A 25,497-nucleotide genomic window follows, 5' to 3' on the forward strand; every position below is an offset into this window, starting at 1 on the left:
ACTAGAGGGTAGTATGCTAAGCGAAATTAGTCAGAGAAAGACAAATATCATATGACTTCATTCATATAAGGACTTTAAGAGACAAAACAGATGAACATAAGGGAAGGGAAGCAAAAATAATATAAAAACAGGGAGGGGGACAAAACATAAGAGACTCTTAAATATGGAGAACAAACGGGGTTATTCGAGGAGTTGTGGGCGGGGGGGTGGGCTAAATGGTTAAGGGACATTAAGGAATCTACTCCTGAAATCATTGTTGCACTATACGCTAACTTGGATGTAAATTTAAAAAATAAATTAAACAGAATAAAAAAAGTAAGATTAAACTCCTACCATGTGGAAAAAAGAAAAAAAAAAAAAAAGAATTATCTCAGAAAATGAGATAGAAATCCATTTTAACTTTTGTCCACATAAGTAACACTGGCCTGGCACTAGAGTTGCCAGATTTTAGCAAATAAAAAAATACATAAAATAACCAGTTTAGTTTAAATTTCAGATAAAAATGAATGATGTTTTAGTATAAGTATGTCCCATGCAATATTTTGGACATGCATACTAAAAAATTATTTGTTGTTTATCTGAAAATTAAATTTAACTGAGCATCCTGTATTCTACCTGGCAGTCCTACTTGGTAGCATTTATTGAACAAGCTATTCTTTATCTCTTGACCTGCAATGGCATTTCTGTCTTTTTTCAGATTTACATACATGTGTGGATTCCTCTGTGTTCTCTATTCTGTTCCAGTGTCTATATATTTCTTTTTTTTTTTTTCAGCGTTTATTTATTTTTGAGACAGAGCATGAACGGGGGAGGGGCAGAGAGAGAGGGAGACACAGAATCGGAAACAGGCTCCAGGCTCCGAGCCATCAGCCCAGAGCCCGACGCGGGGCTCGAACTCACGGACCGCGAGATCGTGACCTGGCTGAAGTCGGACGCTTAACCGACTGCGCCACCCAGGCGCCCCGTCTGTATATTTCTTAATTACAATAGCTTTATAGTAAGATTTTCTGTGACTGCTCAAGTCCCCTGATGATTCTTCTTATTCAGGATTATTGACTAGTGCCTTCAGACCTATGTTAGATAATTTTAGTAAAAATGGAAGTTTTTGCCATGTTCTTTATTGGGAGTGCTTGTCATTTGGCAAGTCATTTGGCAAGCCATTTGGCAAGCAGTCTTCTTGGCTGAGATATATAAATATATATCAGGCTAAGGAAATGTCTATCTAGTCCTATTTAATTTTTAATATCAAGAATGAACATTAAAATTATTGAATCAAAAAAAAATAGAATTACCATACAACCTAGCAATTCCATTTTTGAATATATACCTCAGTCAAAAGCAGAGAATTGAAGATATTTTTTATACCCATGTTCACAACAGCCAAAAGGTAAAAACAACCCATGTGACCACTGACATAAGAACAGATAAACAAAATGTATATATATATACAATAGAATATAATTCAACCTTAAAAAGGAAGGAAATTCTGATGCATTCTACAACATGGATGAATCCTAAAAACATTATGCTCAGTGAAATGAGCTGGTCACTAAAAGACAAATATTATGATTCTATTTATATCAGGTATCTAGAATAAACAAATTTCACAGACAGAAAAAGTAGAATATTGCTTACCGGGTGCTACTTGGGAGGGAGGAATGAGGAGTTATTGTTTATAATACAGAGTTTCAGTTTGGGAAAATGAAAAAGTTCTTGAGATGGATAGTGATTATGGTTAAACAACCACCATAAGTACACTTAATACCACCAAACTGTACCTTTAAAAATGGCTAAAATGATAAACTTTATGTACATTTTACCACAATAAACAGATGGAAAGAAGGAATAGAGGGAGAAAAGGTGAGGGAGAATGGGGGAAAAGGAGGGAAGTCAGTTGAGTGGGAGATAATCTTATTATTTATCATTATGATCAAAAAAGGAGTAGCTAAATAATGTCATACCCATACAACGCTCTGCAGCCATTAACAAAGATAGCAAGATGTAAAAAAAACATGCTACCATTTCAGTAGGTGTGTATATAATGGGTTAGGAATGCATAAGTCTTTAGATGCAAACACACAAAATGGTATGATCCTGATAACAGTAATGTCTCCAAGTTGACCAAATGGATGCTAAGGGACAGGAGAAGGGATACTTATTTTTCAAAGAAATCCTTTAAATTTTGTGCCATCTCCAAATATAACCTTTTCAAAGAAATGAAGTCTCTCTCCAATTTCCCCCATACCTTCCTAGCCCTAAGTAACCACTAATAGAGTTTTTGTTTTATAGACTGCCTATTCTACATATTTCATATAAGCGGAATCATATAATATGCAGTCTTTTGTAGCTTTTTTCATTTACCATATTGTTTTCAAGGCACATTTCTTTTTCTTGCCAAACAACATTCACATTTATCTATTCACTAGGTGACAGACATTTAGGTTGTTTACACTTTTTGGCTATTACGAATAATGCTACTAATATTCATGTACAAGTTTCGGTGCAGACACATGTTTTTACTTTCTCTTGGGTATACTGCCTAGGTGTGGAAAAGAACTATATGGTAAACTCAATGTTTAACTTTATGAAAAATTCCAAACTGTTTTCCAAAGTGGCTACACCAATTTACATTCCCACCAGCAACATATGAGGTTTGAGTTTTCCATATCCTCTCTAATACAAGTTATTGTCTGTCTTTTTAATTACAGCTTATTCTAGTTGGGATGAAATGGTATCCTTTTGTGATGTGGACTACTAATTCACTTTTGACAAAAGTACAAAGGCAACTGAATGAAGAAAGGATTTGCAACAAATGACGTTAGAACAACCGGACATCCATACGTAAAAATATTGAGACTTGAACCTCACACCTTGTACGGAAATTAACTTAAAATGGGTCACAGATGCAAGTATAAAATGTTCAACTATAAACATTTTATCGAAGAAAACAGAAAATCTTCATGAACTGAGATTAGGTAAAGCATTCTAGATATGACACCAAACACATCATCCATAAAAGAAACAAATAAACTAGATTTCAAAATTAAGAACTTTGCTCTGGAAATAAACTGTTATGAGAATAAAAAGACAAGATGCATCCTGAGAAAAATATTTGCAAATCACATATTTAACCAACAACTTGTATCCAGAATATATGAAGAACTCTCAAAACTCAAGAGTAAGACAAAATACAACCAAACTTTTAAAAATGAGCAAAAGACTTCAACAGATCAAAGAGGATACGTAAATGACAGGTAAGTACATGAATCAATGCTCACATCATTAGCCATTAGGGAAATACAAATTAAAACCGCTTTACATCTGCTGAAATGGCTTAAATTTTTAAAAATAACACCAAATGCTGGTGAGGACACAAAGCTACTAGGGCTTTCATACCTGCTAGGACTGGGGGAATGTTACACAATACAGCTTCTCTGGAAAAGAGCTTGAAAGTTTCTTAAAAACTAAACACACACTCACCATATGACCTAGTAATCTAACTTGTAGGTGTTTTATCAACAGCAAAGAAATTTAATAGTAACACAAAGCACAAAGGTTCATGTCAGCTCTGTTCGTAATTCCAGAAAATGAAAGCAAACCAAATGTCCTCTAATGGATGAACAGAAAAACTGTGGTACGTGAATATAATGGAAAAATACTGAGAAGTAAAAAAGAATGACCTTTTCATACACAGTACAACTTAAGTGAGGCATTAGGGTGAGTGAAAGAAGTCAGTCTCAGAAGGTTACAACATTCTGGAAAAGGTAAAGTTAATAGTAATAGATACAGATTGTGATTGTCAGGTCTTACAAAGGTAGGGTGTGACCACAAAGGGAAAGCATGAGGGAGTTTGCCCTGACTAGTGTATCCTGTATCCTATATTCTGATAGTGGCAATGGTTAAATAAATCTTTACTTATATCGTGATTCACGGAACAGTATACCAAACTAAAAAGTCAATTTCACTCTAATAATCTTAAAATTTTTGAAAAAATTTTAAAAAGCTGATCATATTCATGTTAAATGGCAAAAATGAAAGATGTGAGCACAAAAGAATGGGCCACTCTTAAAGATCATCTCCTTTAGAGACACCTCCTCTGAATCCTTTTGTAAGTCCATTCTTGTCCTTAATTCTGACTACTTTTGAAACATGCAGACCTCCCTCCACCTTCTCCAATTACTCTGTCAACAGTGAGGTAGGTGACTGTGTGTTTAATTTGTTATATTTCTTCTTCCATAAGAAAAATAAAGTATCTTTTCTTAATAAATGTTAGATATCACAATATATCTAAACATTTTCTTTAGTTATTAAAATGAGTATAAAACTGTGTGCAGAAAACAACTTTTCAGAATTTATAATAGGTTCTCAAATGTAATGTATAGGTATGTATTCTGAAAATTATTTTTTATCAACACTGATCCCAAAAGTCATGTTTGGTCATTTCCCAAAAACATTTTTAACAATGGAAAATGATTTACCAAAACATGCTTCTCTATTCTAGAGCTCTATTCTACTAGAAGCATTCTCTCATTAATATATGAAGTCATAACTGATTTCTAAAGATTTCTTTGCTGAAATATCCATATGATAATCAAAATGAACAACATTCAACAGACTATGAACTGATTTCATATCAGCAGAGCCACCCTAGTAAATAAGAATGCTTTCCCCACTAAGGAAGGCCTTTAAGAAAGAATTATGCTCATTCTTTTTCCTCTAATGTACATGACTTATTTTCATGAAGTAATGCCAAAAGAATTACCATTGCTAGAAATTATATACAGGCCTAACAATAAGATTCTGATTAGTGTCACAAAAGATCAAAATATGTTATCAATTATAAACTTATAGGAGTTGATTTGCAATTAGAGTATCCAAATATAGATCCCACAATTTCACTGAGTAAATGAGTTCTCTAACTAGTACCCACTCAAATGTATAAGGGAAATAATTTCAGCTTTAGAAAACTCAGCCGCTTTTTATCTATATGACCTCATTTATACAGAAGAATCCTCAAAAATTTATTTTCAAACACACATTTAACTAGAAGGTTAAAAAGCAGGTAGGGGTGACATTATACTATCAATTTAAGCTTTATAGAAATAAAAACATAGATATTAAATAAATCTAATTTTAAAATGCAACTACGCTAGAACTGAAGCCAAACCCATCCAATTACAACATGTATATGTGCATATGTATACACCAACAAACAGTATCACAGATAAACAAAACTTAAAGAACCACCTCAATAAAATGAGGCAGAGGTCTTAAATCACTGAACAAGCATAAGGGCCCTGTTTTGGGTAGCAACTTCTCCACACCTGGACTCCTCTGTAAGATGAAAATATGACTTCTTCTAAACCAAAAAGCATGTTTAAAAATTGTTTCTACTTTTGCTAATACGTATCTCTCTTAGTTCAACAAGAAAAGGAAATTCCTTCTGTGTACTAAAGAATTAAAAGCAAAAGTAAGTTTATGGAAGCACCTGAAACAAATTATAAAATGTAAAATGACCCCAAATCTTATGTCTTCCCAACTTCTCATAAAACCACATATTAACAACTTTTATACTTTGTAATTTCTGAAAACATACTAATGTGGGTGGGTTTTCCAACTCAGATGTTCCATTCTCCAGCTTACATTCTCAAATGTTGGTTCTACTCAAACTACCTACAGTTCAACGGAATCACAAATAGTCTGGACTAATACATCATGAACAATACTTTTAGTATCAGCTTGGCACTTTGTGAACTAATAAACATCCAGCAGGGATACATCATTTGTAACTGGTACATACGTTCTTTCCGATGCTCGACTAAGCCCACAGCCTGCTTTGCTGAGCACTTTGCAAACCAATTGTCCCCAAGTAAAACGGTGACTTCATTAGTATGGACAAGTTTTCCTGGCATGAAGGCAAAGGGGCCAAATGGTACCTATTGTTGAAAGAAAGGGGAGAGAGAGAGAGAGAGAGAGAGAGAGAGAGAGAGAGAGAGAGAGAGGGGGGATGGATATGGATGTGGGAGAGAGGAAGGGAGGCAAAAAAATTAAAAACACTAAAAAATACATTTTATGACACACTTAGCATTAAAAAGCTCTGTGCTGACACTAAGAAAAAATGTCAAATCATAGAAATTTAACATTAAAGTTACACTAGGAAAACATATACAAAATTGCTTTAGTTTAATAAATCAATGTTAAAACAAGAAAAGCAATCTGCACATTTACATAAGCTTTCAGAGAAATTAGCACTGTCTCTGAATGTTTATACTTTGTGTTCATTCATAAATCTAAATGAAAGCAAACTAATAATGAAATATTAAGTTAATAAAGAATACCTTTGATTAAAAAAACTGAAAATTATTTCTAAAAAAATAACCATTTTTAAACAAAGCTGGAATTAACAAATAGCTTTAATGAGTCTACAAATTTTACAAAATAATTGGGCTAGTATAATAAAGAACAATACATTTACAAAACATTTGGGCTAGTGCAATTAAGAACAAAGTCTTCATGAAAAAGAAAATTCATGCAATGAAAGAATCTAATCCAGGGCTCACAAATAGATCACTATGTCAATACAAAGATCACTCAGACAAAAATCAGCAGTACCTTTTTATAAAAAAATCAATGTTCTAGGATGTAATTCTGTGAATTATACAACATTATGGTCTATTCCTGCTCTGGCTACCAGGAAACGACTAAGTGCCATATTTCTGTCTTAATTACAGTTTTCTAACACAAGTAAATTTGCATACCAAATCTGTCAAATTTTGTTCTAACATTTATGCCATTTGTGTTACCAAAATGTGATAATTTAATATAAATCTGAAAAAAAAAGAAAAAAGTAAATACCAACTATTACAACAATTAGTGGATTGTTTTAAAGTAAAACAACTTCTCTTGCTATGGTAGTTACTTCAGATACTATTAGCTTGTCAATCTGTGAATCAATATACATAAACCAAAGAAACATCTTACTTTACATAGTATCTTTATAAGAAACAGCATACTACTTTAAAAGCAACACACCAAACATACCATGATATTATAAGACAACTTATCAGGCAAGGTACTGAGTCTTTCTTGAAGGGCATTATAGTCATTATCTACCTTCTTCCTGTTGATGAAAAAATAGCAGATACTAAATGAACACACAAATTAACAATTCCTCGAGTAGACTACATATCAAAAGACAAACTAACCAAAAACCCAATTTTAGCAATTTAAATATTAAAGTATTTTATAATTTTAAAATCCTATGTTTACCAAGCTTAGCAGTGGCATTATTCAACCATACAGTTATCAAAGAATTAAGCCTTTCAAGGACTTTGGTTTTAGAACTAGAACACACATCTTGAGAATTAGTGTTTCGTAAGGTAGAAGATCATCTGAACTAAATAAAATATGTAAATAAAGGAGATACTACTGAGGAAGGGCCTGATGTTTAGAGAAAAGAGGGACTTACAATGAAGGAAGAAGGGATTTAATAAAACTTGAGGAAATAAGCTCTGGCTGCAGAGCAGAAAGCATAAACCCAAAATTCGACCAGATGCTTCAGTCCTCTGAAACCTTAAAGCTGAAAACTGTGTAATAACCCTTCAGTTATTCATACTAATGTGATTAAGGTGAGGGAGAATCAACCAGGAGCTAGAAAACACTAGGTAGAGGTAATACAAATGTGGCTTTGGAGCCTGTTTCAGGTATACCAAGACAGAGCTACCTAATAAATTAATTTCAAACAACCAAAAGATATAGGAGCAGAGATGGTCATATGTTTCCACATTATGAACCCAGTTCTTACACCTGTTGGAAATGAACAGTCCTTCATGCAGATGCCTGTTTTCAAACCTTCTCTGAAAATTAGGTTTTCAAAGGGTTCTTTGCGAGTATAGGCTGCAGGCTAAACCAGTGTGTGCACAGCAAAATTTTAAAGCAAAGGGGTGTTTTCAACTTACAAAAGAATAACAAAAACTCACCAATTCAGCAAGTAATTTTTAAAAACATGTAGATATTGCCAAACTGAAATTAGAATAAATTGCAACACAGATAATCGCTCTCCAGATAATAAAAATGACTGCTCTAAAAACATCCTGGAATTGATTTCAGTTTACTCCTCCGTGCCCATAAAGCAAGAGGAGCATAATTAATAAAAATTATTTGGTCTGAAAAATATCAAGGAATTTCACTTATATACTATGTTATTCATCCTAAAAATATTCCTGTAGTAAATGTCACTCGTCAACATTTTCCTTATTCAAAAAAAGTAGAAGGAAGATGGGAAAACCACAATTTAAGAGAAATCAGATTGCCTTGATCAAAAGAGCAGCAAGCAATGAATTTATCCTAGGTCTTCTGACCTACATTCTTTCACGCGAGCTTTTTTATTTTCTAGTGTTCAAGTGCTTTTGTAAAATGTTCCCTCAAAATATTTTATAAACATAAAATGTCTTTATTCTATTTGTTTAAGGGGGAAAAAATCATCCTTCTGGATAAGTTTTATAAAAATACAATGATTTAAAAAGGCTTCATGCCCAGGGCTACATACCAGAAAGAGCTTGGCTTTGAAGTCAGGCTAGGGGGTGAATCCAGCTCCAGTTAAGACTAACCCTAGTCTTAACATCTTCAGTGGTAAAAACCTGAATAATGCCTAACTATCTCTCAGGTTCAAGAGAGAGAAAAAGGGTTTAGCAATAACATCTATGTTGAGTATCTAATATCCTTCATGAGCTATCAAAAAACACCAATTTAAAAATTTTCAAGAAAGACTATTACCCACTAAGGTAAAATTCCATTGTGTTAAATTCATTCAACTTGATACAAAGAGCAGGACTTCTTGAAGTACAGTAGAGCTAAATGTTACCATTCAGGGGGCTTCTGGAGATAGGGTTGGTGTGAGCAATAAATGGGATACTGTCTACAAAGAACTGATTTGGTACAATACCTGCACATAGTAAACACTCATTATTAAATCTAACAAACACTAACAGTTTGTATGTTTTAGATAAGTAATTCAGCAAATGCTCAAGGACTATACATCAGCTTAGATGTCTAAATGTTTCTGCGACTGCTAAAAAGCTAGTATTAGGGGCGCCTGAGTGGCTCAGTCGGTTGAGCATCTGACGTCAACTCAGGTCATGATCTCATGTGGTGGGTTCGAGTCCCACGTCAGTCTGTGCTGACAACTCAATGCAGCCTGGAGCCTCCTTTAAATTCTGTTGTCTCCCTCTCTCTCTGCTCCTCCCGCACAACGCTCACTCTTGTGCTCTCTTGCTTCTCAAAAATAAGTAAAATGTTTTTTAAAAAAATTTTAAATAAATAAAAATAAAAAAAAGTAAATAAAAATAAAAACAAATAAAAATAAATATATAAGATTAAAAAAAACTAAAGTTAGCATTCAGTATGTTTTATTTTAGTAACTACACCTGGAAAAAGGAGACTCCCTAAAACATGTCTTTTGTATATTAAAAGAATAGTAGATTGAACCACTGACGAGATCCATGTCAATATTCCAAATCAAGTATGTTCAGTTTTAAACGTATCACTGATTCTCTCTAGAACAAAGCTGTGGATATACTGGAGAACAGTTTAAGATCAGAGTTGCTATTTATAAATTCGGAGTTGTTTTCTAAAAATACAAAAACAAAAACAAAAAGAAAAGAAAAAATTTAAAATGCAGCCCATGCAGAATTATTTTCTGAAGGAAGGCAAGTAGGAGACAAGCAGTGTCCCTGGGAGAAATTATGGCTTGAGAAACTCTTTCTCTAAAGGTCCCACTAGTAGAAATATCCAGGATCAAGCACTTTGGTCAAAGAGTTTGTCTATTCTACAAATAGTCCCTCTAATAGGGATTAAATAATCCCATTAAAGATCATAAAGCCTATGCAGCAGAAAATACAAGAATGAATCTAAGAACTATTGTGTTATAGAAGGTAAGGAGGGAATCTTTATTTGCACCAAAATTTGAAGAGTTTGTTTTTTCTATTTTACTACTTAGAAACACATACTTTTTAGACACTGTAGTCATATTTAAATATGTATTCAGAAGAGGGAATTGCTTAATTTTTTTTCAAATGGAAATAAAACACAGATATCATCAGAGATAAACCACTCAAGCCTACTTACTTATAATATATAGACCTGGAGGTCTTCATCATATCTGATACTTACAGATTAGGTTCAGGCTTCGATTCTTAACTTTTAAAAGTTATCTAATAAAGAAGATTTAATTTACAACAGATATCCTCCTGCAATTTTCCTTATAGAAAATACGAATTCAGGGTGCCTGGCTGGTTCAGTCAGTACAGCATGTGACTCTTGATCCCATGTAAATTCAAGCCCCATGTTGGGTATAGAGATTACCTAAAAATCTTTTTATTTTTTTTTTTTTAACGTTTATTTATGTTTGAGACAGAGAGAGACACAGCATGAACAGGGGAGGGGCAGAGAGAGAGGGAGACACAGAATCTGAAACAGGCTCCAGGCTCTGAGCGGTCAGCACAGAGCCCGACGCGGGGCTTGAACTCACGGACCGTGAGATCATGACCTGAGCCGAAGTCGGACGCTTAACCGACCGAGCCACCTAGGCGCCCCACCTAAAAATCTTTTAAAAAGTTAAATAAGAACTAAAGCACTGCACTAAGTCATATGTAAGAAACTTTATAATCTTCTTCTGAATCTTGCTAATCATGTGCTATACGCCTTGAAAAGCACCTTTTGTTTTAAAAAGCGGAAGCAAAGAAGGACATAGCACAACTACAAATTAGCTTTAACCTTAAGGATGAATCAGGATAAATCCCATAAGAACCACCTTATTTTCATAAAACTGTGAAAAGTATGAGAGCAAGTTAAATGATGTGAATGCTCAAGTATTTACAGGTGAAGTACACTGACTTACTTTGAAATGCATCAGGGAAAAAGGGATTAACGGCTTGAGATAAGGATAGGTATATGATCAAGGTTCACCTACACAATTCTTTCAACTTTTCTGTATGTTTGAAGATTTTCATAATAAAATATTAAAAAGGAGATGGAGGGAATATGAGAGTGAGTCCATATTTTTAATCTTCTTCTTAAATGCAACTGACAAATCTTTGTAAAGAAAAAAAGTTCTATATTCCTTGTTTGAGGGAAGAAGAAAGTCTCCAAACCAACATTCATCTTTATATAATAAAAAAGGAAATAAAATTTAAATAACTGATTGAAATAAGATTTTGCCAATTTTCAACTAAAAGTAGTAAGCTGGAATAGGCAGAAATAGTGACATTAAGCCTGTACGGTTTTTTGGGTTTTTTTTATCTCCATTCTCTCTCCTTTACTTAATGTCCTAAACATAAAAAGCAGGAAACATCAAATGATTATGGGGGGGGGGGGAGGGTTGCGGGAAGGAAAAGGGCTTTACATTCATATTAATATCTGGATTAATCTGGGACAGAGTTATTTTAAGTTTTTAATTTAAGAAATTATAAAACCCAAAGATTCTGGAATCTAAGTAACTATATAATCTTATTTAGAAATGATTTTTAGTCCATCATACCCACATTAGAACTTCCTGTTAAGAATTCAAGAAAATCTTTGTTTTAATTCATTTCACCATTTATTGAGTTTCTCCTCTACTACCAAGCCTTATGCCATATGCTGCAGGGATCATCACTCAAATATAACATGCCTTGTTTTATTTCCTTTGCATTGCTTCTTTGTTAAAAACCCACTAGCTTGATGGATGCCTGGGCTTTTATCTCTAAAATTAAGAAAATATAGGCACAGATTATATACAGGTAAAGAGGAAAGTCTTCTTATTACTAAAGAAAGGAATGATAATGATTTTTTTTCAAAGTATTCTCTTAAAAAGTCTAAATAAATTGTTAAGGTTATATTAAACAATGAAAACATTCTTGAAAGGAGGATTTACATTGTAAAGGATCTACAATTTGGGTGAGAAGGGAGACACATTAAAGATTAAAATGTATCTGGGCGCCTGGGTGGCGCAGTCGGTTAAGCGTCCGACTTCAGCCAGGTCACGATCTCGCGGTCCGTGAGTTCGAGCCCGCGTCGGGCTCTGGGCTGATGGCTCAGAGCCTGGAGCCTGTTTCCGATTCTGTGTCTCCCTCTCTCTCTGCCCCTCCCCCATTCATGCTCTGTCTCTCTCTGTCCCAAAAATAAATAAACATTGAAAAAAAAATTTTTTTTTTTAAAAAATAAATAAAAAAAAAGATTAAAATGTATCTGTGTTAAATTTCTATTACTTTTTTTTAAATGGTTAAGGCAAAATACCATTAAATGCAATCTACAACAAAATTCAGGCAATATGGTGGCATACTCCTTTTTCTCAACTCTTTATACCTAGGAAATTTATGCTACCAGAAGACACTGATGAAATATTCCATGTTCTTTATATTTATGAATCCATCAAAAAACTTTACTAGAAACAGATACAAAAATGAACCTAAATATAAATACTTCTAATTTTTCTAAAGTTAACAAAAGAAAATTATCCAAGAGAGACAGATGCAGCTAACATTCTGCTAGATTTCCTCAATTTAACGTCTCAACAATAAGACAACAGAGTACAATGGATTATACACAGCAAAGCTGGGACTAAGGAAATTGTTTCGAGTGTTCTACCAACAAACATGTACATGTGACTTCAGACTTGTCAGTTATCATGGGTACCTGTTTCTTCATTCATTAGTGTTCTTTCACTCTAAGAATAAAATGAGATGCAAATGTGAAGAACATTTAAAAATTACACAAAAACACATCACTCTAAGTGTGAAAGAAATGCCCCAAAGTGCTTCCTGGTTCAGTTAGCTTTAGGTGATGAGTATAGATAATTTTAATTTTGTTTATTTTCCAAGTTTTTTACAACTGATACATATTTCTGTACCAAATCAGAAAAAAGCCTTTCAGAAAAGATGAATTTAGCTACAAGTTTATAACTCACTTAAGCTCTGAATGTTTGTGCCATTCTGGATTCTAATTTATAGGTTTTGTCATTTTGTTTTCAACTTTCTATGCTTTATTTCTAAAGTATATTTCAGAAAAAAGAAAACTTTTTGTATGTTGTTTTCCTAGAGCAGTGGTTCACAGCCATTTAAGGTCACTGATACCTATGAGAAACTGATAAAAACACTAGATTCTTGGGGCGCCTGGGTGGCTCAGTCGGTTGAGCGTCCGACTTTGGCTCAGGTCATGATCTCGCGGTCCATGAGTTCAAATACGGTGTTGGGCTCTGTGCTGACAGCTCAGAGCCTGGAGTCTGTGTCTCCCTCTCTCTCTGCCCCTCCCCTGTTTGTGCACACAAGTGCATGCTCTCTCAAAAATAAACATTAAAAAAATTTAAAAATAAAATAAAATGATTAAAAAACCCTACTAGATTCTTTCCTGATAGAATAAAAGGCCCTATAATCTGCATATAATTTCAGTAGAAGACACTCATAAATCCCTTGAGGTCATAATTTTTTTTAAGAGGTCTTGTAACAGAAAAAAAGAGCAATCCTGTTTTTAAATATGTAAAATTCTCAAAAGTATCTTTAACTCAGTTAATTTAAATAAAAACAGGAAAACCACTGCCAATGTAGTCAAGTTCAATATAAATTAGTAAAAATATTAAACTGTACTCATGCCTCAATTTTTTTACCACCTACATTTTCCTTAGTCACCTTCAAGTATCTTTAGTGTATCAGAATTTAGACTTTTGTACCTCAAAGAGGAACAAGACTCTGGATTATCACTGAGTGCTCCGCCTCTTGGTGAAGCACTGTTGTTGTCATATTCACACCTTTATCCCCACATGGTACTCTTCAGTGCTTAAAAGTTTTATTGTATATTGTCTTATAAAAAAATAAATTAACATGAATAGAAAATGAAAAACCTCAAAACGCAAGGAGATGTAGCTGTCAAACAATACAGTTAAGAAGAGGATTTTGAAAAGTCATTATGTATGCCAAATCAAATTGAGATGTAGCATCAATCAGAGTCACCGGATTTAAGGTGATGTGGGAAACTGTGAGCCAAACAATGTATATATGAACACTGTGAATAATACATAATCAAAGACATAATAAATGACAAGATGTACTTAGGGATTTTTGTAAAATCCCTTAAAAAATTCCCTTTTATTTAAAAAAAAAAAAAAACAACTCCCCTATAAAAAAAATCCTCTATAATGCATTATTTTCCATTTTATTTTCAGAAAACCATCAAGCATTAAACTACTGTGGCTCTTACAAAAATGATACAAAGGCTAGGGGACTACTGAAGTAACAAATTCTAACAGCAATTTAAAAACCATTAACTTTTTTAAAAAACAAAAGCATTTACAGTTTGACCTTGGTGACATAAATACACATACAGAATTAAGAAGCTGAAGCAAATAAAACAAAATGTTTTAAAAAGAGGGAGAATTAGTTTCTCTTTAGAATTATGAGTAAATTTATCATTATTCTATTCTTATTTCAACCTTTCTATATATGTGTATTCATTTTATACTCAGGACAAAAAATTAAAAATCTAATTCAGATTCTGCTTTTAAAAATATCACCCTAGGGGTGCCTGGGTGGCTCAGTCGGTTAAACGGCCGACTTCGGCTCAGGTCATGATCTCGCGGTCTGTGAGTTCAAGCCCTGTGTCAGGCTCTGTGCTGACAGCTCAGAGCCTGGAGCCTGCTTCGGATTCTGTGTCTCCCTGTCTCTGTGCCCCTCCCCGATCATGCTCTGTCTCTCTCTGTCTCAAAAATAAATAAACGTTAAAAAAAAAAAAATTTTTTTTTAAATGAAAATATCATCCTTAAAACATTCAATTTGGGGGCGCCTGAGTGGCTCAGTCGGTTGAGCATCTGACTTCAGCTCAGGCCATGATCTCACAGCTGGTGGGTTCAAGCCCTGCGTTGAGCTCTGTGCTGACAGCTCAGAGCCTGGAGCCTGGAGCCTAGAGCCTGCTTCAGATTCTGTGTCTCCCTCTCTCTGCCCCTTTCCTGCTCATGCTCTGTCGCTCTCTCTCAAAAATAAACTTAAAAAAAAAAATTTAATAAAAAAAAAACATTCAATTTGAATCTTTTTTTTTGCAACTTAATTTGTTTTGAAACATCACATGCAGAAATTCCAAAACTTACTTAACGTCCCACATTCAGTACTAAGGTACCATACCATTAAAAAAACAAAAACAGAAAAACAAAACTATGCACGAACTTAAGAGTGGCCAAGAAAGGGATTACTATATATGATTCCTCCCTCTGTCCCTTGTCCCTAAGGACACTTTGTTAAATAACTACAGAGATTCCAACAACAGAAGCACGGAAAATCTTCAGAAGTTTGGAAGTTGCTCCCTGCTCTACCGGGGGTGAGGATGGGAGTAGGGAAGACACATGAAAATGAAAAAACCCAAAGAGAAGGCCCTATACAAAATAGTGACTAAAAACTTTTGGTCAGTAAAATGGGAACTATGAAAAACATGGTTTTGAAATTTACCTGACACTGAAAAATGAAGTCATCACCATGAATAAATTTAAAGTTTTAAATGCATGCAAATCAGTATTTCATAGATTATGCATAATAAAATAAAACAAGTTTTATATAAGTAGATGAAGTCAAGTCAGGAAAGCACTGTTTCAGGTAATTCATGAGAAATATACCACAGACTACATAGCACTGTTATGAAACAGCTCGGTGCTTCTGTGGGGCAAAGAATCCCTAAAAACCTCAGACAGAGATAGATATACACATCCATCCATCCACACCGCCTGACTCGAAAGAGGAATCCCAAAAAAAACAAAAACAAAAAACAAATCTTCATCTGTGTTTTTAACTATTTAGGTATGTTTTCTGGTTATTTCCCACTATATACTTTGACTATAGACCGTACCAGAAACTAGTTACCCAACAGTATTTTTTCCTTTGAAAAAAATAACAAATACCAAGTATTTGCTTTAGAATCCCTCTCTCAAAATTCTTATGATGAGCACTGGGTGGGTGTCACACCTAAGTGTTGAATCACTAGACTGTACACCTGAAACTATCACACTGTATGTTAGCTAACTGGAGTTTATATAAAAATTTAAAAATAAAATAAATAAAATTCACATGCTTAAGTGTTTCAGCATTTGTATGCCCATATTTAAATCTATTCTTTCCAAAATTAAATATTTGAACAACATAAAATGCCTTTTTCTGTATTTTCATTTAAGTCTGCTTCAAGTAATTTTGTAGGTATCTTTACTACTTAAAACTCTCTTAACATGATTTAAAGGAAGCATGACAGTGAAGTGTTCACAATTCATATGCATCCAATTTATGGTTACAAACAATGCCTAACAGACATATGATGTGTATGCATGTGCCAGGCATCACATGCCATATTTCATTAAATTCTCACAAGTCAACACAAGTAATGGAACTTTTTTCTTGTGGGACATATTCAATACAAGTAAATACCTATGATGCATTAAAAATAACCATAAATTCTTCACTCCTCCCACCAACTGGAGCCTATTTCCCACCTTCTGAATCCAGGCTGACTGTGAGTTCCTTTGACCAACGGGATATGGCCTGGCAGCTTCCATTCTTGCTGCCCTGAGATCACCATGTAAAGTGAACCAGATAGAAGAGCACGTGGAGAGAGAGGCCCAGCTAACAACCAGCACTAGCCGCCAAACTTGTGGCCTATGGGTGAGGCCATTTTGGACAACTCAGCTGACGCAGCCACCAAAAGGCTGCAACCACACAAGTGAGCCCAAACAAGAGTAGCAGAAGGACAAAACAGGTAAGTCAAGCCCAATATGTACATCCACAGAATCATATACAAACAAATGGTCATAGTTTTAAGCCACTAAGTTTTGGAGTAATTTTATTAAGAAATAATAAATATGGACTTAACAGCTTGGGAAGAATATATTTTGAGTTGTAAAGCCATACTCTTAATAATATCATCATTTATTTTTTAAAAAATCAGTACCAAAACTTATTTGGTAACTCTAAAAATTAGACCTTTAAAAAACAATGAAATTTATGGAAATGAAATAAAGAATAAGAGTTAACTAATAATTGAGAATGAACTCCAAGGTATAGAATCAAATGAACAGTATACAGTCTGATTTCATTTTTGCCAAAAAGGGTGGGAGAACAATATATAAAAACGTGGATGAATACACATGCACACATATACCTACATACATATACACACACATATATCCTTTATGAAAACTGTTTCTGAAAAGATTTGCAAGAAACTGGCAAAAACAGTTGTTTACAAAGATAAATGAGAATTGGGGGATAAGGGCAGGAGAAAAACTACACACCATTTATACCCTTAGAACTTCCTAAATTTTGAACTATATAAATATACTGACAAATTTAAAAATTTTTAGTTTAAATTTTTAAAAGCTTTATGTCTTAAAGATATATACTGTATTTCTAGATGGAATACATTTTCAGATTCATTTCAAAATAGTTGGGGGTGGGGAGAGGGTAGGATAAGCTGTTTAAATGCAAACACTCAGATGACACCATGAGTTGATCATTACTGAGGCTGAGTGATGAGTACAAGTGGATTTACAATACTACTGTCGTCTTTTGTCTGAAATTCTTCCAAATAAAAAGTTATCTAAAACATTAATGTAAAGCTTTAATAACACTGCTTAGAAAGCCATCTCTCCATCATGATAAAAGAAGATAATGGCATGAATACAAAATATTCAGGAATATTTACAAAGCTTTGACAGGTGTTTTTTTTTCTTTATTCATCTGACAATTAAATTTCCAAAAAAGATTTCAGAGCTACTATTAATATTTATTGAGAGCCAGTCTGGGTGTTCTATAGACATTATCTCACTCGATCTTCAAGTTAAGTAGTATCATAGTCACTTTACAAGGAGAAAACCAAGAATCTTAGTAATTCACCCAAGGTTACAGTTAGTAAATGACAGGATTCAAATGCAGGTCTGAGACTCTGAATCCCATGCTCTTTAGGGAAGAATTAAAAAGATAAAAAATTACAGATAATCTATAAACAGAATAATCAGGCCCTGGTGCATTAAACAGTAGAAAGTATATCCATATTTTAATGAGAAAATAGTGTGTGGGTTTTAAAAAACCTTATTTCTGGAGTTAAGTAAAATGTATTTTAAGAAAAAAAAGTTGTACTTAAATTTTTTTAATCTTCACTAAGTTGTAAACCACTGTTAGCTGTAAAAGTGTTGCACAAATTCTCAACTATTAGGCTCAAACATTTCCTCACTATCTGTTATTAACTAAACAAATACTACAAATGTTTCTAGTTCACCAAAGTTCTGCAGTTTGAATTAATTTCCTGGAAGAGATTTCTTTTTTTTTTTGGGGGGGGGGGCATATCCTGTCTGCCCCAGGCCATTTTTACCCCTACACTTCTACAAATATTTTTACTTCCTGTCCTACATTTAAAAAAATAATAATAATAAGATTACTTTTGAAGCCTAGAATATTCATTACTTTTCCCTTAAATAATGCTTTAAAACTGCACAAAAAGTATAAACATCACTAGCACCAGAAAGCATTTTTTAAAAATCATGTATTTTGTTTTTCCTTATTATGTATGTATGTTATGTATTCCATGAAGAAGGGGGGAGCTTAACTATATGAATTGTATTTTAGACTAGGCTAAAGCCAAGGGCTAAAGAAAACTGAAAAGCAACATGCTTTTAGAAGCAGTTATAAGACACCCTTAAGAATGGTTCCAGCTTCTGTTCCTGCTTCCTAGCTCTCTGCAAATAGCCCAAAATTATTGTGATTTCCCTGTATAGTGTCTGACTATGAATTCTTCCATGGCAGGGTCGTTCAATTCCAAACAGCAACACAATACTGGCATATGGTAGGAACTCAATCACTGTTTGTGGAATTAACAGAATAAAAATATCATGAGAATGCCACAATGCTCCCAAATAGCTATTTCCTGGCTTTCAGAGGAATAGAGAGACTTTGGTTTCAGTTTTTTTAAACTGCTGAGTTCACTGGCCATTTACATTCTAGCAGTATCAGATCCTCATTAAAAACAAACAGAAAAGTCTGTTTCCCGAGCCATATTAGAAATGATAGAGGAAAAATCAAATTTTAACTAGAAAATTTCTTTAAAATTTTTAACATATAAATAAGGTACTATACACTACTTTAAGATATGTGTAGGTAAATATCTAAGCTTCTGTAGTTGGGAAAGCTTTGGAAAACTGGCAACTGAAATTGAGAGTCACATGAAGATGTTCTGAATTAAATATCACATTTCTGTCTGTGTTTACCAGGGCTGGGCACTGCTACAGTACTTGCAAACTAAAATGTTATATATAGCATTTATCATTTATAATGTTATATATTTGGTCTTCACTTACTCAAACATTTATTAAGTGCCTATAATATGCCAAACACAGTAGGAGGTGCTGTGGATTAAAAAAAAAAAAGAAAGAAAATATGTCCCTTGGCCTCAAAGGATTTTCAGTCTAACAGGGAAAGAATCTTGCAAAGCAAACCAGAAGCAAGTTATTCACACATATGCGTCAGTCAATTAGTATCTGTTCTGAGTGAATCCAATCTCTTACTGATTTCCTGAATTCCTTAACAAACCAATAGAGAGAAGTCCACATGAATAAAATTTCCCCGGAATTATTTGTAAAATGGATCTCTTTGGCCAAATTAGTGGGGGTTGGGGGAAAATGATTAATCTTTGGCCAACTACTTACATTTCAAGTTCCAACCTGGAGTGAATGTGTAATGAAAAGCGAACGTCCATCATGGAAATGTTGACAGACTTACACTACAGTAGATGCAACTACAACACTGCATTTATTGAAAATTATGAAGTCCCTGAATTTTTATTTATAAAGTGGATATTATTAGTTTTAGATTATTTTCTGCACGCCAATAGTCAGAATTTAATAAGATGATGTGTACAGATTGCACCGATTTTCACTCTTATCCACTGCTTGCAGCCTATGTGCATTTAAACCAAAAAACATTTGATATATACTAACTATAAATTATTTCCTTGGAGATCTCTCAGGCATGAAGAAAAAGCCTCTTAAAATAAATTTAAAATATTATATGCTTGATGGTGTATAACCAAAGGTTTAATCTCACCACTAAAGGGGCAGTTACCATGATTTTGCAATAACCCTGCAGACAATAATCAAGACAGCTCCTGTTGTTCTCTCAGTAAAATCTTCGTAAACACAGCATGGATATATTGTAATTTGAATCTGTAAGATCAACAGCTATATCTCATGACAACTCATAATATAAGATTTTATTCACCATTAAATTGAGCATTTTCCTCAGAAGACTTAGGAAAGTGTGTTATTTACCAAGCATTGTCCTATTAACTAAAGATTAGCACATTAAAATAGATACGCTTTCTTTCTGTCCACACTCTAAAAAAGTGCAGTCCATAAAGAAAGCTCTGGGATGTAGGCAATTAATTAGATTTTTCAAACTTCAGGGAAATGTGGATATTTCCATCATTATTTTAAAACAACTGATTCCAATCATTATTCTACTACAAATATAAGAATATTCCCCAGAGTGCTCTGTGATAACGCATGTTCAAAAATGTCTCAGTCTCTATCTATCTCATAATGATATTAATACTATGCTAGTTTGAAAAAAAGGAAAGGAAAAAAGGCAATTAGAATAAACACAAATGGTGACACAATTTCAGGAAATCAGGGAACACGTAATTCAGTAAACAGTGAAGGACAATATAAATTAGTATCAAAAGCATTCAAAATGGAGATTACTAGAAGAATTCAATTATGGGTTGCAAAAAAATAACACACACTTTATTTAAATACAAACAGATGACCCCATCAGTATTTCAGAAATAATATAAAACCATCTTTCACTCACCAATGCTGGATTTTCTCTTGGCAGTTAGTGACCACCTGTCATGAAAACAGATAACTACTCATGAAAAAACAGAGCTATACACAAAGCTACAAAATCAGTGTATCAGAAAACTAGAACAGTGGCTTTACAGATTTAATAGCATCTCGGTATACATTTTTATTTGTCAAATGCACAGAGATGTGACTGTTAGTTTTTAAGCAGCACACTTTATCATAACCCCTAATGCAGGCTGATAACTGCAGAACAAATTACAGCCTTCCGATTCATACTTTGCTACAAAACCCGCTTCATAACTATTAGGTGACATATGATATAAGATAACTAGTATTTTGTACAATCTACAGACCTGCTTTCAACGTTACATATTTTGTAGAATACGCAAATGTTATAAATAACAAAAAACCAATGTAACATCCACGTTTCATCACTAAAAAAAAAAAAAGACAGTAGTAAAAATATTTTATTTTGTCACTATATCTCCAAATGTTTTCACCTGTAATTTTTATTCTGATGCATTAAAAATGAGTTCAGGGATATTTTTCCCTAACATTTTTGAGAAGAAATACTTGGGATAAAGAGATGCTCTGAACAGCCCATTTGTTCCCTCAGTGAATTGATAAAATTTTAGGCACTTAATAGCCAGTTTAAACTATGTTTATAATGTTAAAACAATAAAATTAAGTACAAGAGTTATTTGCTTTTCTTAAAGATATTTCAGCAGATTCTCAAAATACTGGGGGGGGGGGTGGAGGGAACAATGCTAACCAATGAGGAAAAACAAACACTTGAATGGCAATTTAAAAATAATACCCTTTTCAAAGATTACTAATTGTTTTCAATTTACCCATTAATAAAAATTTTAAACAATAATCTCAAATACTGTAGCACCATTTTAGAGGCAGAGAAACTAAGGGATACAAGCCAAAATGCTCAATACAAGGCCATGTGAAAAAGACAGCAGTTATTATCTCGTTTGAAACACATTGCTTTAGTTCACTATTCTAAACACCAATATTCTCTCTTGTCTCTCTTGCTCAATGTTTCCACCCCAAAATCACAAGACTTTGGCGGGGAGGGCTGTCACTAAATTCCTATTATAACATTTAATTCCTGAAATAAATGTCCCCTTTTGGTACATTTTAAATACTAAGGCAGCAATCCTGTACCAAAATACATGCTGTAATCAGATACCCAACCATACTACACATTAACTCAGCATAAAAAGTCTGTCTTAGAATGAAGATCTCTCAGTAAGTATCAATCACATAGCAACACTTAATAACAGTGGTAATATATAACAGAGTACTGACTTTACATCTGGAAGAGCCAGGCTAAAACTACATCAATCCATTTCACTGTTTCTGATTTGGCAGTAATTATAAAACAGACAAACAGAATTAAATGTAAATTGAAAAAGAAAAAAATCTTCATGAAATCCTTTTCATAAAGTTCCTCTTTAACAACCCCATTAAAAGATGAGACCCAAAAAACAGTCAGGATGCTTTCCAATCCCAATGCATGTGTTTCCAAGCATGAAGTGAGCCAAAAGCACAAAAAGAAAAGCCCTGCAAACCATAAGAGCAGAATGTTCATTAACCTCTACATGATAATCCTTTCGTAGCTGCATATTAACTAGTTACATATTCATAATCATTTACATTATTTAAAGGACCTTCGATGAAATTTTCTAAGCAATATCCATTAGTGACAGTGTTAAAGGTTACAGAAGATAGTCTACTTAATGTTTCCAGGAAGCCTTTTTAATTAGTAAATATGTAAATTTGGCACATATGCTTTTTATGTTTAAAAAACAAGTCCCTAGCAGAATGGCATGTGTTCTTGCCATCACCCCCGACAGTCCAGTCTCCACTTTGTTTTAGCTCTCTTTTCCCCACCCCACAATCACCTCACCCTCTCTTTCCTAGTCTCCCCAAGAACAGATATTCTAGGATAAAACAACAAAAATCCACTTCAAAATTTATGAGAGAAATTTTCACTGCCAAAATAGTCTTAAAGTCTTTATCAGTTACATATGGGGTTTAAGACAACAGAGACTTCAGTTAGGCACTAATCGAAGGTATAGGCTCTTTATTTTGAGAGTCAGATAAATATAGGAAAAGGTGAGAGAGGCAGGTATGAAAATACATAGACAGCCTTCTGACAGGACTACAAGTTATCTTTGTTTACATGATTTATAGCCCACTTACTTCCTAAAACCATTGGGTTCCTAAAACCCAAGCAGTTGTATTGATATTTTGAGAGATCTTTCTAGTTTTCTTCTCTTTTACAGCACATTTTTCAAAAGAAAATTATTAGTAAATTCCAACGCTTTAGATGCCAAGGAAAATTTTAGAAGAAAGAAAAATCTGATGACTCAAAGTTGAATCTGCATGGGTTAAAAAAAAACAAAACTAATTTTTCTGTTAAATAAATCCAAATAATCTTACTACTTCTGAAAATAGACTCATATTAATTCAAGTATTAAATAAATAAAACTGACCTGCTTCTATAAAAACTCCTGAAAAATAAAGCAAAACAACAAAAACCATTTCATTATTTTGTTGTCCTTCACAAAATCTTTTTTAAATAAGATGCCTATCAAGCAACAATAGTTTAAGTTAAACCTACCAAAACATGTAACTATTATTCCTGAAGAAAATAATCTTATTGAATCATTTTTATAAAAAGAATTAGTTAATAGGCTTCAACTATTAAAACAATTGACCTAGTAAATACTTTAATGTGATATAATTGCACTTAAAGCCAGAAATTTATAAAGAAAATATGTGCTTATGTAGTAGTACAGCACTAAATCCACAGTAAAGACTATAGTCCATAAAAGAGTATGAGGTGATTTACCACTTTTTAAGATACATTCCACCATTAGGAGTCTTTACCAACAACCCAGTAGTTAAAAAGTCACACAGTACACTTAATAATTCAAAACTGCCCGTACTCTAAGAGTACTAACAGTGGTATAGGCCAAGACTTCATATGATGACAATGGAGCTGTAACTATTCAATAAGGTAGGTTTTAACTTCTTAAAGAGAGGAAACCGGAGTTCAAAATTGAAGTATGTTACCCAATATTATACAACTACCCAGGAACTGGTAAGAGATAAAATCACTTTTAGAAACAGGTCCATCTAACCAGGACTATCTAATGTCAAAGCCCATACTCACCGGACTGGACCACTTCCAACCATCATTCATCTTACTGGGTAACAGAAGAAAAGCAGCTGTTTTGGGGAGTTTTTTCAAGAAAGAGAGAGAAAGAACACGAGCGCGCACAGGCAGAGGGAGGGGCAGAGGGAAGGAGGGAGGAAAGGGGGGAGGGAGGAAAGGAGAGAGGAGGAGAGGGAGAGAGGGAGGGGAGGAGGAGAGGGAGAGAGGGAGGGAGGGAGGGAGGGAGAGAGAATCTTAAGCAGGCTCCACACCAAGTGCAGAACCCCGTGTGAGGCTCAATCTCATGACTGAGATCATGACCTGAACTAAAATCAACAGTCAGATGCTTAAGAGACTGAGCCATCCAGGCACCCCTATGGTCTTTCTTAAAGCACTGACTGCTGCTGCTACTACTTCTCCACTTCATCCACAAACCCACATGCACACACAAAGAAGACCTTGCCAATGTTGGTAAAAGCAAATAAGCTTAAATTCACCAACTGGCTAATAAAAACCCTCATTTCTTCCAATGCCTCATATAGCATCTGACCCTGGTCAGATCAAGTGACTATAAACAACAGATTTCCCAAGCTCCATTTACTTGTATGTGTTCGGGGTAAGGGGGGGGGAGGGGGGAGAGACACTAGCCCCATAATTACTATCACATCTCATCATATTTTTAAGGCATTTGTAACTGAGTTAGATGTCCAGGATGACAATGGTAGAAGCCAACCCAACAACCTCTTTTTCTTTGTATCAGTGTCCAGCTAACACACATGCACGTTCTGTTATATAGGGTTAAAATAACATTTGATAAATTTTAAAGTCAATAAAGTATATGGAATATAGGAATAATAATGCCTTTACTGTTCTTCCTCAGAAGTCACTTTCTTAAAACTATTTTTAAAAGGAGGGAATGAATTATTTAACATGTATTAAGATCTCCATTACTTATTTCCATTTGTGCTATTTATTTTGTTAAGAGACCACAAGGGGGCATCAACCTATGAGTTTTCTCTGTTAAATACAGCACCACATTAAAACTAGACTGGAACAGAAAGCCTAAAAGGGTAAGCCTGCCTAAGTCTCAAGTGATACTTCTATCAAAAATGATCCACTTCACTTCTAAAACCTTTCTAACTGTATTTCGATTTCAAATTCCCCATGTCATGGGTTCATATACAGAAAAATAATCTGAGGACTGTATTAATCAGAGCTGTCTAAATTTAGTTTGCTTCTCTTGCTGGACTGTCTTCAGAGAGATTGTACAATTTTGTGTTTTAGAGTTGCTGAGTCAAAAAGGAAAAAGTAACAGTGGTGGCTAAAACCAATGGGTACTACACATACACTGTTATCTGACAATTACTTTAAAAAGTTGAAAATAATTTCTTAAAAGACATATTATCAGTTAATTACAAGAATGTATAAATGCCATTAGCAAAAATGAACAAGATGTGTACTTCAACAAAAT

At 33.9% G+C, this 25,497-nt stretch overlaps 1 protein-coding gene across 1 annotated transcript in view; it reads right to left on the reverse strand.

Annotated features, from left to right (window-relative positions):
* URI1 (URI1 prefoldin like chaperone) overlaps positions 1-25,497 on the reverse strand; it is a 79,946-nt gene that overhangs the window by 31,669 nt on the left and 22,780 nt on the right. Inside the window, exons 2-4 of the mRNA XM_047078330.1 lie at positions 20,862-20,896; positions 7,042-7,120; positions 5,801-5,936 (exon numbers count right to left, since the gene is read on the reverse strand). Of these exons, the coding sequence (XP_046934286.1) occupies positions 5,801-5,936; positions 7,042-7,120; positions 20,862-20,896 (250 nt within the window). The remainder of the gene's footprint in view (positions 1-5,800; positions 5,937-7,041; positions 7,121-20,861; positions 20,897-25,497) is intronic.

Source organism: Lynx rufus, unplaced genomic scaffold, assembly GCF_022079265.1.
Source record: "Lynx rufus isolate CCGP_SWC_20201006 ecotype Redwood Valley unplaced genomic scaffold, mLynRuf1.p SCAF_16, whole genome shotgun sequence".
NCBI classification, from domain to species: domain Eukaryota; kingdom Metazoa; phylum Chordata; class Mammalia; order Carnivora; family Felidae; genus Lynx; species Lynx rufus.